Here is a 14323-nt window from a genome sequence, read left to right on the forward strand (position 1 = left end):
AATTATAAACATGTTAACACAATTTGTCAACAATTTGCCAAAAAGATAGGCCTGCAACATGGTCACAGTCCCTCTTTCAAACTCCATCAGTTCTCTTCTCACAGCCATTTCACCTAGACATAGTTGCACTGACTTGAGAGCATCATATTCCTCCTATTTATACAACTACAATTTTATGACTCATTACATGGTACAATGCACCTTGCCCATGGGGATGTCCATTGACTTCTTTCCAAGTGGTGTATATATATATATATATATATATGTATTAACTCCCATACACAGAAGCTGCAAGGCATATAGAAAATAAATGCTATGTGGGCTAGGGTTGAGCCACATATTCTTGTTAAAGAATTTGATATTCTTTAATTTTATTCTTAAATTTGATATAAAGAAGTTGATATACTTCTTCTTAAGGAATTTAAGGTTATAGTCTTGAACATCTCAAGGGGATAGCTGTTATGAGGGCAAATGAAAAACAGGACCATACAATTACATTGCCACCTCCAAATATAATAGTTGGGGTTATGGTAAGAGACATAAAAACTTGAGGTAGATTGAATGAAAGACAACTAGAAGCAGCAGATTCAGTTAATCTGCAATTCAGTTGTAAAATGATGTTGAAAAGCTGCTAATCTGTTGGTTTAACAGAAATGAGAGGCATAATGCATGCTAGTTCTGCTGAAAAAGTGCCCATGAAAATATCTGTAGAAGAGACAACGGGAAAACTGACCCATGAGACTGGCTAAAGAGAGTGTGAAGAGAGAGAGAGGAAAGGGGAGGGGGGGGGTCATCTTTCAATTGAAATGATCTCTTTTTGAACAGCAGTGAGGATTTTTAGAGGGATCTTTGATACTCCACTTCACATATGAGACCAGTATTCAAAGCTTGGGCAGATTTGAGGTAGACTAAGCAACTTGCAGAAGAGAAATAACATCTTTACTGAAACAGGATACCAAACCAGGAATATAATTTCTTGGCATCTTTAATTTAGGATACCAGTTTGTTGGAAGCCGAAGATGCCGTAGAGTTGGTGTGATTTTGCCAATAAAGGGTAGCAGTTAAGAGTCATTCCAAAGAAAGAGAGAGAGATCTGGTCTTGACTGTTAAGGTGAGCATTATCAAAAGTGGACTACTGTATCTTTTGCCTTATAAGATATACTGTTGTATTGGATGCATCACATTTTTCATTGAAATTTTTGGGAAAAAAATATATTATTCACAGTATAAGATGCACAAATTATGCATCAAATTTTTGATGTAAATATTAATTTTTTTAAATTTAAAATTGTGGTCAGGATTATCCACCAGGACATCTCAACCACATCTTCTTTATCCATAACTTCATTCCCTTCCTCATCCATCCATCCTTTTGGATGAATATGAATGTAAATGCCTTTGGGATTTACATTCATAGATCCACAGCATGAGAAACAACAATATGGTGGGTTTTTTCATGACCAGAAGTTTTAACAATACTATTTTTTTTTTAATCTTTGGAGTCAACAGTCTTGTTCGAGGGCACTTCATCCATGTTAGCTATCTGCAAAAGTTATTAATTGTCTTGTTTTCTAGCATTTATGATGAATCTGTGAAACTCGGTAATTTTATTTTCCAATTTGTCTGGCATTTTTTGTGATATTTTCATTTATGCATGCATGAATAAATAATTTCTCTTCATAAAAATAAAGCACCATGATGGTGAACCCTGTAAAATCGATGATATTTCTTTCTGTTGCCAATAATTTTGCTCATTGAATAATTATTTTGGTAGATACACAGCAACCTGATCTTCTTTGATTAATTATCCAAGTTTTTAATTCTTTTCAATTTCAGGCCATTTTTGTCAGTTTTCTGCAGAGATTGTGATTTTTAGAATTTCCATCTATTAATTTAGGCCTGGTTGGCCGAGTGGTTAGCATATCTGCTCTCCAGCCAAAAGGCTGCGGGTTCAAATCCCGCCGTTGGCATGAATATTTGTGATTGTCTGTGAAAGTACTAGTGGTGGTAGTCGGCGGTAGATGGCGTTGGTGTTAGATGATGAAGGTTGGTGGAGTAGTGAGACGAAACGTTGTAGAGTAGATGCCCTCCCTCGATGAGTCTTTGGACTCCCTGGAGGTGTGAAGTAATAATATTAATTTCTGCTCTTGTTTCCTCCAAGTTCGTGCCGTTTTTTCTGTAGGCGGAGGCCCAAAGTGCTGCACTGCTTCCCTGTTGCCATTCTTTTTTGCATACTCAATCACACTAAGCTTAAACGCAATCACATAGCTATGTCTCTGCTTCAAAGAATCTATGGGTTATAAAAAAAAATTAAATATAATAATATATTGATTATTAGTTTAAATGCATGACCATTAATGGCCATGCAACTATTCAAACTAATCACGCATAAGCAGTGACTCACTGTAACTGCGCATACATAAAAAATACATCAGTGTATAAGATGTACCACAAGATGCAATAGTTCATAAGATGCATTCGGCTTATTGGTCTCATCCTAATTTTCAAGTAAATTTTAGGTTCAAAAAAGTGCATCTTATGAGGTGAACAATACAGTAAGTTCTTTTTTTTTTGCACAAAACAGGCTGTGTGTGTGTGTGTGTGTGTGTGTGTGTGTGTGTGTGTGTGTGTGTGTGTGTGTGTGTGTGTGTGTGTGTGTGTGTGTGTGTGTGTGTGCACGCATGCATGCGTGCGTGCGTGCTTTGGAAGCATTGAAGTGACTAGGTTATTGTCCCATTGCAGAAGGGTATGAAGATTAGGTTAGAACATTTGTTGTAGATCTTGAATCTTGAGTTGTTTGAGCACTGCAAAGGTGTATCATATGAGTAGGGTAAGTGAAGAGTACTATCATCAGCAAAGCTGTGAGTAGCTTTTGAGATCAGTGAGAGCAGGTCATTTATACAAGGGGTTTCTGAAAAGTAAGGTAATACATTTTTTCTCGAGGATGTTTAATAATAGGAAGTTAAATTATACACAAAGAAATAAGTGAACATGCACTACTTCTCTGCAAATCTCCAAATTTATTGATGTACTTGTCCCAACAATAGATCAGTTTATCAATACCAGTACTGAAGTTCTTGCCCACACCCAGTAACCAACATTGCATTGCCTGATAAACTTCTTTGTCCATAGTGAAATGTGCCTTCCGCTGTCCACAGTGCCCTCCAGAAAGGTGTTTCTTGAGGGGGAAGCTGAAAAAATGAAGTCTGAAGCTGCTAAGTCTGGATTGTGTGTATGGGGATGTGGCAGAGTTCCATAATGATTACAGCACAACCACTCACTAGTGGTGTGTGGAGTAGTGCAAAATCATGCTGCTTGTCAGAAGTCCTGGTCATTTATAATGAATGTTAGCTTTCAGTTTGTCCAAATTTGTACAGTAAAGCTCTGCATTGATTGTCCCTCCCTTCGGCAAGATGTCCACCAACAGAACATCTTATCTATCCCAGAACACTATGATCATGACTTTTCGGACAGTAGGAACAGTTTTGAATTTTTTTCACACAGGAGATTGTGGATATTTCCAGGTCATGGACTCTTGTTTGCTATCTGGGGATAAAGTGATGAACCCATGTATTGTCTCCTTTGGCTAGGCAGGCAAGAAAATCCTTGCCTTTGTCACTGTATTGCAACAGATTCTCCAGACACATCCACGTGCATGCTGCCTTGTTCTCCTCTGATAGTTGTCGGAGTATGCAGTGGGAGCACACCTTTCAAAAGTCAAGGATTTCGTGAACAGTGGAATTACCAAAGTTCACCACTTGTGTAATTTCACTTAGTTTCACTCACCGATCTTAAAGAGCTATTCCCTTAATGCATAAAATGTTGTCTTTTGTCTTCTCAATGAAGGCCTGCCCGCCTGATGTCGATATTCAATGTCACCATGACTTGCTTTAAATTCATTGCACCAAAAACACATCTATTTCTGTGACATCACCTTTTTGCCATACACAGCAACCAGTTCACTGTGAATGTCACTTGGTAAAGCCCCTTTTGCTTGCAAAAAATGAAAAACTTCATGGACACCTGTTTTGGATCACAAGTGCACAGTAGCCACCATCTTCCAACTGGAATTAGCTGTGAGGTGACAGTAGAACCACACTGCAGTTGCAGTCTTTTTTGAACATTATTAACAGGTCTATCTGTACACCATATTTTATCTCATTCTCAGCATCATCATCATCAAAGTCCTGCCATGTACCTTCAATGGGTGTACAGGATATGATAGAACTTCATGAAAAATTTACATCATTACCAACTTCTATCTACAATTTTCCTCCAAATCAGTCTGTTACTTGTCAAGAATCCAACATTATCATATCTTATAATTCTATCCTCTAAGGCACTTTGTACCGTATCAACCCACCTATATCTTGGTCTTCTGGTCTTCCTCTGAGTCGTTTTCCTGCCTACCTGGCAGAAAACACTTGTTTTGCTAATCTTTCCTCGCCCATTCTATTTAAGTGACTATACCAACTGAGATTAGATCTGCTAATGCATTCCAGGATGCTGACAATGTCAAGTTGTTTCATAATATTGTCGTTTTTAATATGCCATTGATGCCATCTGTTCAAGCCTCTAATCTTTCTCAGGACTCTCATATCTGCGATCTCTAGTCTTTGGTCAAGTGTTTTACTTCTGACCCAGCTCTCAGATCCATAAGTTAAAACTGGTTTGAACACTATCTTGTATACAGCTAATTTAGTCTTCCGACTAATTTCTCTCTTATTCCATATGAATTTATTCAATTGACTTCCTACCATACCAGCTTTGTTGATTCTGTTGTCTATTTCCATATTTAATTTACCATCTTCACTAAAAATCGTGCCTAAGAAGATGAAATGTTTTACTTGTTCCACAGGTTTTCCGTTCACAAAGCAGTTGACATTTTCAATGATTCTGCCTATTTTCATTGTCTTTGTCCTTTTATTGCTGACCTTCATACCATATCTATTACAACAGTTATTCAATTTAGTCAGGGAATCTTGCAGACTTATAGCAGATTTATTTAGAAGTATAACATCGTCCACATAAAGCAAAGAGCTGACATTAACATTCCAATTTTGATATCATGTTTAATACCATATCATGTTTGATATCATGTATGTATTCTATACCTTGATATGCATGATGATGATGTTTAATACCACTTTCCTTCATAATGTAATCCATATAGATAATGAATAACAGAGGGGATAATGTACATCCTTGTCTCATACCAGATTTAACATTAAACCATCTTCCTGTACTTCCTTCAATTCTAACTGCTGACTCACAACTCAAATAAAGACTAAGTATTGCTTGATATAATGCCCCATTGACACCATATAACTGCAGCGTATTGAATAGCTTCTCTCTTGGCACCTTGTCATATGCCTTTTCCAAATCGACAAAACTTAAATACAGATCTTTGTTATATTCCCATGCTTTCTCGACTATTTGTCGTAAAGTGAAGATCTGATCCTGACAGCCTCTACTTGACCTGAATCCAGCTTGTTCTTCACCAAGCTTTTCTTCCACAATTCTTCTCAACCATTTCTAAAGTATACTTGCATAAATCTACCAGGAACACTCAGTAAGGAAATACCTCTGTAATTCTCACATTCAGTTTTATATCCCTTTTTATATAAGGGTACTATTAGAGCTCTACTCCAATCATCGAGAATTCGTCCCTCTGTCCAGGCCTTCTGAACTATGCAGTGCAGTCACTGTACCCCCCCCCCCCTACTTCAGCATTTCTGGTCAAATATCATCTACTCCTGCTGCCTTTTCACATTTCAAGCCTTTGATGGCTTTTTCTACTTCAAGCATGGATATGTATTCCTGACTGTGTGCCTGTTGAGTGTTTTTTACCACTATGCAATCACTGCTTTCATTTAGCAATTTTTGAAGTAATTACTCCATACTTCAAGGATATCTTTTTCTCACATTTTCATTTCACCTTTATCATCTCTAACTCCTTTTACACATTCTTTCCTCCATTTCTAAGCTTCTATAACAACCTCCACAATATTATTATTATTATTATTTTTCGAGACACCTCCAAGGACTTCGAAGACTCATCGCGGGAGGACACTTATTGTACAACTCTCCATCTCCACCTCTACTACCAATCATCTACATCAGCACCATCTACTGTCCACCACCACAGCTAGTATTTTTTTGTCTGTAAATTGCGCTTGTTCTGAAAGGCCGATTTGTATGCGGGATAAAAAATCCTAGTTTCCGGGAGAAAAAACCCTGCTACCTCCATGTGAGATCGGCAAACTCACCTTCAATTTAAAAAGTCCATATAAAGATTCCTCCCGTCATGAAGAGACTCGAACTTAGGTCTTTTCCAATTGAAGGGTGCAACGTACTGTCATTCTTCCAATTGCGCTACAGAGGGGCTTATTTTTTGCCACCTTCTTGATATTTATTTTCTATGTTCTTACCAAGGTCCTCCCATGACTTTTGTTTAGCTAGTTTTACACAGTGTTTAGCTTTCTTACATTTGTCTCTTTATTCTCTAAGAGCACAAGCTGACTTATTTGCCAGGAACTTTTGATATGCTTTCTTCTTTTCCTTCACTGCCTCCTTATCTCATTCTCTTTCACTGTTATTAAGAAAAACAAAATGTGTTACTTTACTTTTCTGAAACATCTTGTATATATGATGAAGAGGTTGTGTTAAATAACATACCTCAGAGAACATCTGCATTAACTTTAACAGTAGAATCTGGAGAGAGAGAGAGAGAGAGAGAGAGAGAGAGCACTTTTCACCATCACACATAGTGAATGACCAAAAGTAAAGCTCAAAAATAACAAAATATTGTGTAGTATATCTATATCAAAATTCAGGTATCCTACAAATTAAAAAAATATATATAAATATATAAAATTTTATATATATATATTAAATTAATTATTATTATTATTATTATTATTACATAATACCTCCAGGGAGTCCAAAGACTCATCGAGGGAGGGCACCTACTCTACAACTCTCCATCTCCACCACTCAATCCACAAACTACAATGAACCGCAACTACTTTTTACATCATCCACACCAACGCTATCTACTGCTGACCACCACTAGTATTTTCAGAGACAATCACAAACATCCATGCCCACAGCGGGATTCAAACCCGCAGCCTTTTTGGCTAGAGAACAGACACGCTAACCACTTGGCCAGCCAGGCCAGCACTATTCAAAAAATTAATATTAAAAAAAGTGAATAATAAAATATTATTTCGTCTAGTTGTTATGTAAACATTTATTTCTTTTTGTATGTAACACTTTGACATATTATTTTTTTGTCTTTGACTACAGAAGTCTTGCTTAGTGTTAAATAAATTCATTAAAATTATTGAAGATTAATTATAATTTTGCATTAGCTGTCAAAAGTTGAAATATTGGCGCTGTTTGTATCTAGATAAGTGTCTCCATAACACAATTGGAAAAAATGATAGCACATTGTGCCCTTCGACTGGAAAAAATCTGAGTTCGATTCTGTAGTGATGAGAGGAATCTTTGTGGGCTTTTTCAATTGAAGGTGAGTTAGCTGATTTCATACAGAGGTAGCAGGGTTATTCCCCCACACAGGGAAATCAGCCAGGAGAATACATGCAGTTAACAAACAAAAATTACTAATGGTGGTGGTGTAGGGCAGTAGATGATGATGATGATGGTAGTGGCACTCTGTGAAGTTTGTGAATTTAAGTGCTGGAAACTGGATATTTTGGAATAGAGTGCCTCCCCTCAATGTGTCCTTGGATTCCTTGTAAGTATCATGTAATAATAATAATAAACGTAGTTTTAAAAAATGTGTTAAGCTATCACTTAAGAGAGAAACAAAAGTTACCACTGTATTCACATTGTGAAAATAATTAAGTGAACTTAATTATTCATTAAGTTCACAATGCCTAAAAGATTGTGAAATAAAGAATTATTATAACTTCTGCTGTGTTCATTTTGAAAGGAGCAGAAGTAATTAAGCATCTTCCCTGCACCGTGAAAGGGACTTTATTGTCATTGAATTATTTTTGAATTATTTATTATGTAATTATTTTCACAATGTGAATACAGTGGTAACTGTTGTTTCTCTCTTAAGTGATAGCTTAACACATTTTTTAAAACTACGTTTATTATTATTATTTGAAGCACAGTGCTGAAAATAGTAATAGTAATACATATGGTGGATTGGAGCATAAGTTGCTCTAATGTATTGCTGAGCATGCACAGAAGTGAAAAGAACATTGCCGAGTCAGCTGTTCCGAAGTAGGAAAAGAACATTGCAGGAGAAAAATTGTGCAGTTTCTGTGTCTTTAATATATGGAGACTGAACAGAGAGAATAGGCTGAATAGAAATTAGAAGAGTTAGAAATAGAAGATCAAGAGAGGATATCGAGATAAGTGAAGTTTTTAGTAATCATTAATCCATATAGGATTTATTTCGTTTAAAGCTGAAAGGAACTTTATTGCTGTCCAGTTCACACAGAAATGGGCCCAGTAAAGCTTGTTGTTTTTTTTAGGATTCTCAGTCTTAAAGGTTATCGACACCATGACAATTGATTCTTGCCTTTAATACTGTTATGTTCTTGTCCATGTGTATTTTCATATGCTGTTTAAATTGAAGGAGTGTGAAAGCTGTTTTAATGTGGATTAACTCTACTATGTTAGAGTTAATCGACATTAAATTTCATTAATTTTTTTTTTAATCCTTTCTCAACATTGGCCATGATATCACCCTAGAAGATCCTACTTTGTGATAATGCAAAATTAAAATCTTATGAAAGAATGCTGAGATTAAAGCATTGAAAACATAATAAAGATGTATTGATTGCATCTTTGTTGTGTGGTGAATGTTCACTCTGCTGATAGGTTGTTTTTTCAATTTTTCTTTGTTGACTGTGAAAATGTGTTCAGCTTTGTTATAAGTAAGTCTATCTGAACTTTTCCAAAGTTTGGCAGGTAAAGAAGATAACCCTGAATAAAGTGAGTATGACTGGCCATCAATTTGAGAAAGCTACAGTCTCACTGCTTATGCATTCTTTGAGTAGGACAACTTCTGTCCAGTGTAAATTCTTGACCCTCATTTGGAGATTTGTGTTGTAATCTTATGAATTTTGGAGTTACTCAGAATCTAAACAATCACATTATGAAGAAATTTTAAGCTGGGCAGCTTTGCTCTTTTCTCCAAATATTTTTCAAAACATTCCTGTATGTCTGGAATTCATTTTGTACTCTGCTGTTTAGATCCCCAACAAAGATCAACTTTTCATTTTTCTTTGTCAGCTGCACTCACTAATGACATTAATGTTTCAGAAAATATTTAAATGTCAACACAGTGCCATTATTGATTTATAACTTCAGGATATAATAGTATAGATACCATTTACTGTAGTTAACGTCATAGAATAAAGAAATAAATCTGAAATTTTAAAGATAAAACTTCACATGTATTCATTTTTCTTTCTTAAATTGATATATGGAAGTTTAACACTATAATGCTTAGTGTGCATGAGGAAAGAAGGAAGAATGTCATGTACTTGTAAACATGGCATGTGAAGCAATTTTTTCCAACTAATTCATTACTGTGTAGAAAACATTATTGGTTGAATTAAGCACATTAGTTTATTTCTTCAAAAGAGACATTTGTTCTTTTCAAATTACCTTACTTATGAAAGTAAATTTATTCTTTTGCAGGTGTGAGTACTTATATTAAGGAAACCATAATGAACATCATAGAAGTTCATGCTGAGGTAAGTTTGCTGTTATATGTTTTAGAGGTGAACTCAATGAAGTCAAATTTCATCATTGAGATCCATTCTGAATGCCATAGCACTTGTTATACATTTTTTCTAAGGTTGTGTGTATGTGGGATTTACAGTGTCAACAGCTTTATAGGTCAGCTTTATTTGTGATAAGAAAGACATCATCATCATCATGCATATCAAGGATTTAGGCCTAGCGTGGCCTGTTCCGGCCTTAGAAGTCATTGTTGAATCTTTTAAGAGGACGTCCTGGGTTTTCTTTTACCTAATGGCTTGTACTTTAAGGCTTGTTTTGATAATCTTTCTGTTTTCATTCTTTGAACGTGTTCCATCCATTTATGTTTATATTTTTTAATTTTTTTCTATTACTGATTCTTGGTTTAATTCTTTAAAATAATTTCTTCATTTCTTTTGTGATCAAATAGAATATACATTGCAGTTTTTCTCATAAACTTCATTTCTGCTGTTATTAATCTTCGTTTGTCTCTTTGTTTTATTGTCCAGATTTCACTTCCATACAATAAGACTGGTAGGGCTAATGTATTGTATATTTTTAGCCTGGTGTGTTTTTGAACTAGGTTTGGTTTAAATATCGAGTTAATTACACCTGTTATTTTTTAATATTTTGCAATTTTTAGGTTTATATCTTTTTCATTTTCATATGTGATCATACATCCTAGGTAGTTAAATGAATTCACCTGTTCTAAGATCTTATTATCTATTACTATTATAGTTCTTACTGGATCTTGTCCTTCAAAGGCCATAGTTTTTGATTTTTCTGTTGATATTATCATACCATAATCTTTAGCTATCTCATTTAGATCTAAAATAGCTTTCTGTAGTTTATCTTCAGAATTTGTAATTATTATTTGGTCGTCAGCAAAAAGGAGAGGGTTTAGGTTCACAGTAGGAGAAAGTTTAATACCTTCATGGAAATTTTTATTCCATTTTATTATTATTTCATTTAGGTAAATATTAAAGAGAGTTGCTGAGAGGGGGCATCCCTGTCGGACACCTTGGCTTATCTGTCTCGTATATGATAGCTCATGATTTAATCTTATTTTTGTACTTGATTATTTTCATATATACTTATGATAGCGTTTAGGATATTATTTGGTATTTGTCTTTCTTTTAATATGTTAAATAAAATGTTTCTTTTAACTTTGTCAAATGCTTTTTGAAAGTCAGTAGCAATATGTGTTTCTAAATTGTATTATCTTTTCTCTATTATTAATTTTAGGCAAAAGGTCGGGTCTATACATGATCGTCCTTTCCTAAATCCATTCTATACTTCTAAAATAAAGTTTTCGGAATATTTCATTAGTTTGTTATTTAAGATTCTGCTATATATTTTGTAACAGGAATTTAGTATACTGATACCTCTGTAGTTTTTAGGGTCATCTCTATTACCTTTTTTAAAGATAGGAATCACAATTGCTTTTTTCCATTCTATTGGGGGGGGGTTTACCAGTTGTAGAAAGACTCCTATTATTTTATTTAAAAATAATAGGAGTCTTTCTTTGAATCTTGTTCCTGCATATTTATATAGTTCTGAACCTAGCTTATCTTCTCCAGGTGATTTTCCATTTCTTGTTTCTTTCAGGCTGATTTCTAATTCTTCTTTAGTTATTTCATTTTCATTAAATGTTTGCCAGTTGTCTTTATTTATCTATCCACAATTCTGTGTAGAAATTTAGATATTCTTCTAATTTCAATTCTGTGTAGAAATTTAGATATTCTTCTAATTTCAATTCAGTGTTTAATTTTATGTTTTCTTTAGTATCTGCATTTAGGTGTTTCAAAATGTTATATACATTGGGTCTTATTTTATATAAATCATGTTCTAAATTAGAAACGAATTTGTTCCATGATTCTCTGTCTTTTTCTGACTTCTCTTTTAGCTATGGCTCTTATTCTTTTATATTTTATTTCATCTTCTAATCTTTTACTCCTTAACCATTTATAATAGGCTTCTTTTTTCATTTTGATTATTTCTTTGGTTGTATCATCGCATTATCTTGAGTTTTTTCCTTTTATTGAATTTTTTGGTCCTTCCTGAGCTTTCATTTGCTGCTGCATTTAGTATCATTTTTATATTAAGCCATTCCATTTCTATTTCTTCATTTTGTTTTATTTTATCTAGATATTGGTCAATTCTTTCTTCATATAGCGATTGTATATTTGTGTCATTTAATAGTCTAGTTTTATAAACAAATGTTTTAAATTTTCTTTCTGTTCTTGTTACTTGTAGCCATTTAGGTGGTAATCTTAATTTTATTTTAACGAGGAAGTGGTCACTTCTTATTTCATATCCTCTGTGAACCCTAACATGTAACGAAAACTTTGATGTCTTTTCATTTTAGATAAAATAATCTAATATTGATTTCCATCCTTTTACTACCCAAGTATATTTATGTATGTCTTTATGTTTATAAAAATAATTCATTATTTTTAGGTTATTATAAACGACAAAGTCAATCAATTTTTTACCATTCCTATTTAAAGTATGTTCTAGATAATAATATAGGAATATTCATATATTCCTATTTTATTATTAATTTTCGTGTTTCCAAATCTTGCATTTAAGTCTACTGCTAAAATTATATAATCATTTTTATTTATTTTATTATAAATATTTTGTAGCTGTTAAAGATTCCAAGCAATTTTATAAGCTAGGTTTTTTTCCCAAGTAAGCAAACAGACAAGTAAGTGAAGTTTGCGGCTGCACATAGTTCAACTCGTATTAAAGGTGGAGCAAGAACTGATCACTTTCCTTAGAACTTTCCCCTGATGCAAATTTCTGTAAGGAAATGTGCATCACACATTTCCTTGCAGAAATGTATGATGCTATGCATTAAGGTAATGGTCACTACCCATACCGGTTTTGACTTTTATTGAGGTCTCGTCAGTGGGAGCCAGACCTAAAACATGCCAAGGGTGAAGTAATACAGAGCTTATAAATATTTTACCTAAACAAGTTGCCATAAGGTGCTTTGACCTCATTAAATAAAAATCTCAGGATGAGAGTAATATGTAGAAAGTTTTTTACCTTGAGTATATTATAATATATTATATTAAAATTATAATATTATTATAACATATTATATTAAAATAAAAATAGAGTGCGCGGTTAGCCTAGTGGCTATGCGCTTCGCAACCATATGCCTGGGGAAGGAGTGTCCTAGGTTCGATTCCTGTCGATGATGTGAGGAGCTGAAGGATCTTCCTCAGCCATAGCCAAGTTAGCCAGTCTTGGGCGTGGACAGCAGGGTTTTTTCCCCAGTTTATTCTGGGGTTTTTCATCCCGCAAAGCAGGCAAACTGGCCTTGAGAACTCAACACTACAGGCCATAGGATACACCGGGGCATAAGGCTGACCACCTTATCCTGTAAACGGAGTGAGGTCCGATGATCAATGGACCCTCGACACTGCAAGGTAAAAGAGGGTATAAGGAAGATGAGATGAGATTATATTAAAATATACCCAAAGTAAAAAACTTTCTACATATTACTCTCATCCTGAGATTTTTATTTAATGAGGTCAAAGCACCTTATGGCAACTTGTTTAGGTAAAATATTTATACACTCTGTATTACTTCACTCTTGGCATCTTTTAGGTCTGGCTCCCACTGACGAGACCTCAATAAAAATCAAAACCGGTATTGGGTAGTGACCATTACCTTAATGCATAGCATCATACATTTCTGCAAGGAAATGTGCTTTGCATTAGGGAAAAATTCTAAAGAAAGTGATCAGAACTTGCTCCACCTTTACCACAAGTTGCCTAGTGTTGCACTACGTGCAGCTGCAAACTTGACTTACTTGTCTGTTTGCTTACTTGGGAAAAAGGTTTAAAAAAACCTAGCTTATAAAATTGCTTGGTATCTTTAACATAATATATACCCAAGGTAAAAAACTTTCTACATTTTGTAGCTGATTATAAAATTCAATATTATCCTGTTCTCTTCCTTCTTCTATAAACCAATTATTGTTAAATATCCTCTATCTATTTTTATTCTAGCTTCTATTATTCTTTCATTCCTTAATTTATAATGTTTTAACTGTTTTGAAAGGGAGTTATGAATCCAAATCATGACTCCTGCTTGTGCTCTTTGGTCTCTGTCAAATCCACTGTTAAGAAAGACGAGAGGTATAAATCAACCCAAGAAGAGAAATCTGGTCATATTTGAATATTATCAAAATTAAGAAGTTAAGTGATATAATTTCACAAGAAATAAGATGGAGCCGCATTTTGAAATTTGAAAATACTGTTTCCAGAACTTTCCATGACTTCTTTTCAAAATCAAGCTTGGGTAGTGCTGGCTAATGTGAGTCATCAGGAGTGAATGGAATCCATAATAGGTGGTTGCTAATTAGCTGATGGCCTCCAAAGTGGCAGAATGACTGGTGATGACTTTTTGCATACTTTAGAAGAAAACTGAAGTAGGAGAGTTACTAAACAAGTATGAAATATACAGATATGGTATAGCATGGATGTTGATTCTGGAGTACAAATGGTGAGCATAATTAGACAGGATATCATCAGGCCCAGAAGACTTACTGCTCTCTATG

General features: G+C 34.4%; 1 protein-coding gene across 2 annotated transcripts in view; it reads left to right on the top strand.

The window, feature by feature from the left end:
- Sec5 (exocyst complex component secretory 5) overlaps positions 1 to 14323 on the top strand; it is a 584315-nt gene that overhangs the window by 479217 nt on the left and 90775 nt on the right. For both annotated transcript variants that reach the window (XM_090401446.1, XM_090401447.1), the window contains exon 22: positions 9685 to 9740. In XM_090401446.1, coding sequence (XP_090257572.1) covers positions 9685 to 9740 — 56 coding nt within the window. The remainder of the gene's footprint in view (positions 1 to 9684; positions 9741 to 14323) is intronic.

The sequence above is a fragment of the Typopeltis vanoorti genome, chromosome 12 (assembly GCF_054136105.1).
Source record: "Typopeltis vanoorti isolate ZY-2024b chromosome 12, IOZ_Tvanoo_1.0, whole genome shotgun sequence".
NCBI classification, from domain to species: domain Eukaryota; kingdom Metazoa; phylum Arthropoda; class Arachnida; order Uropygi; family Thelyphonidae; genus Typopeltis; species Typopeltis vanoorti.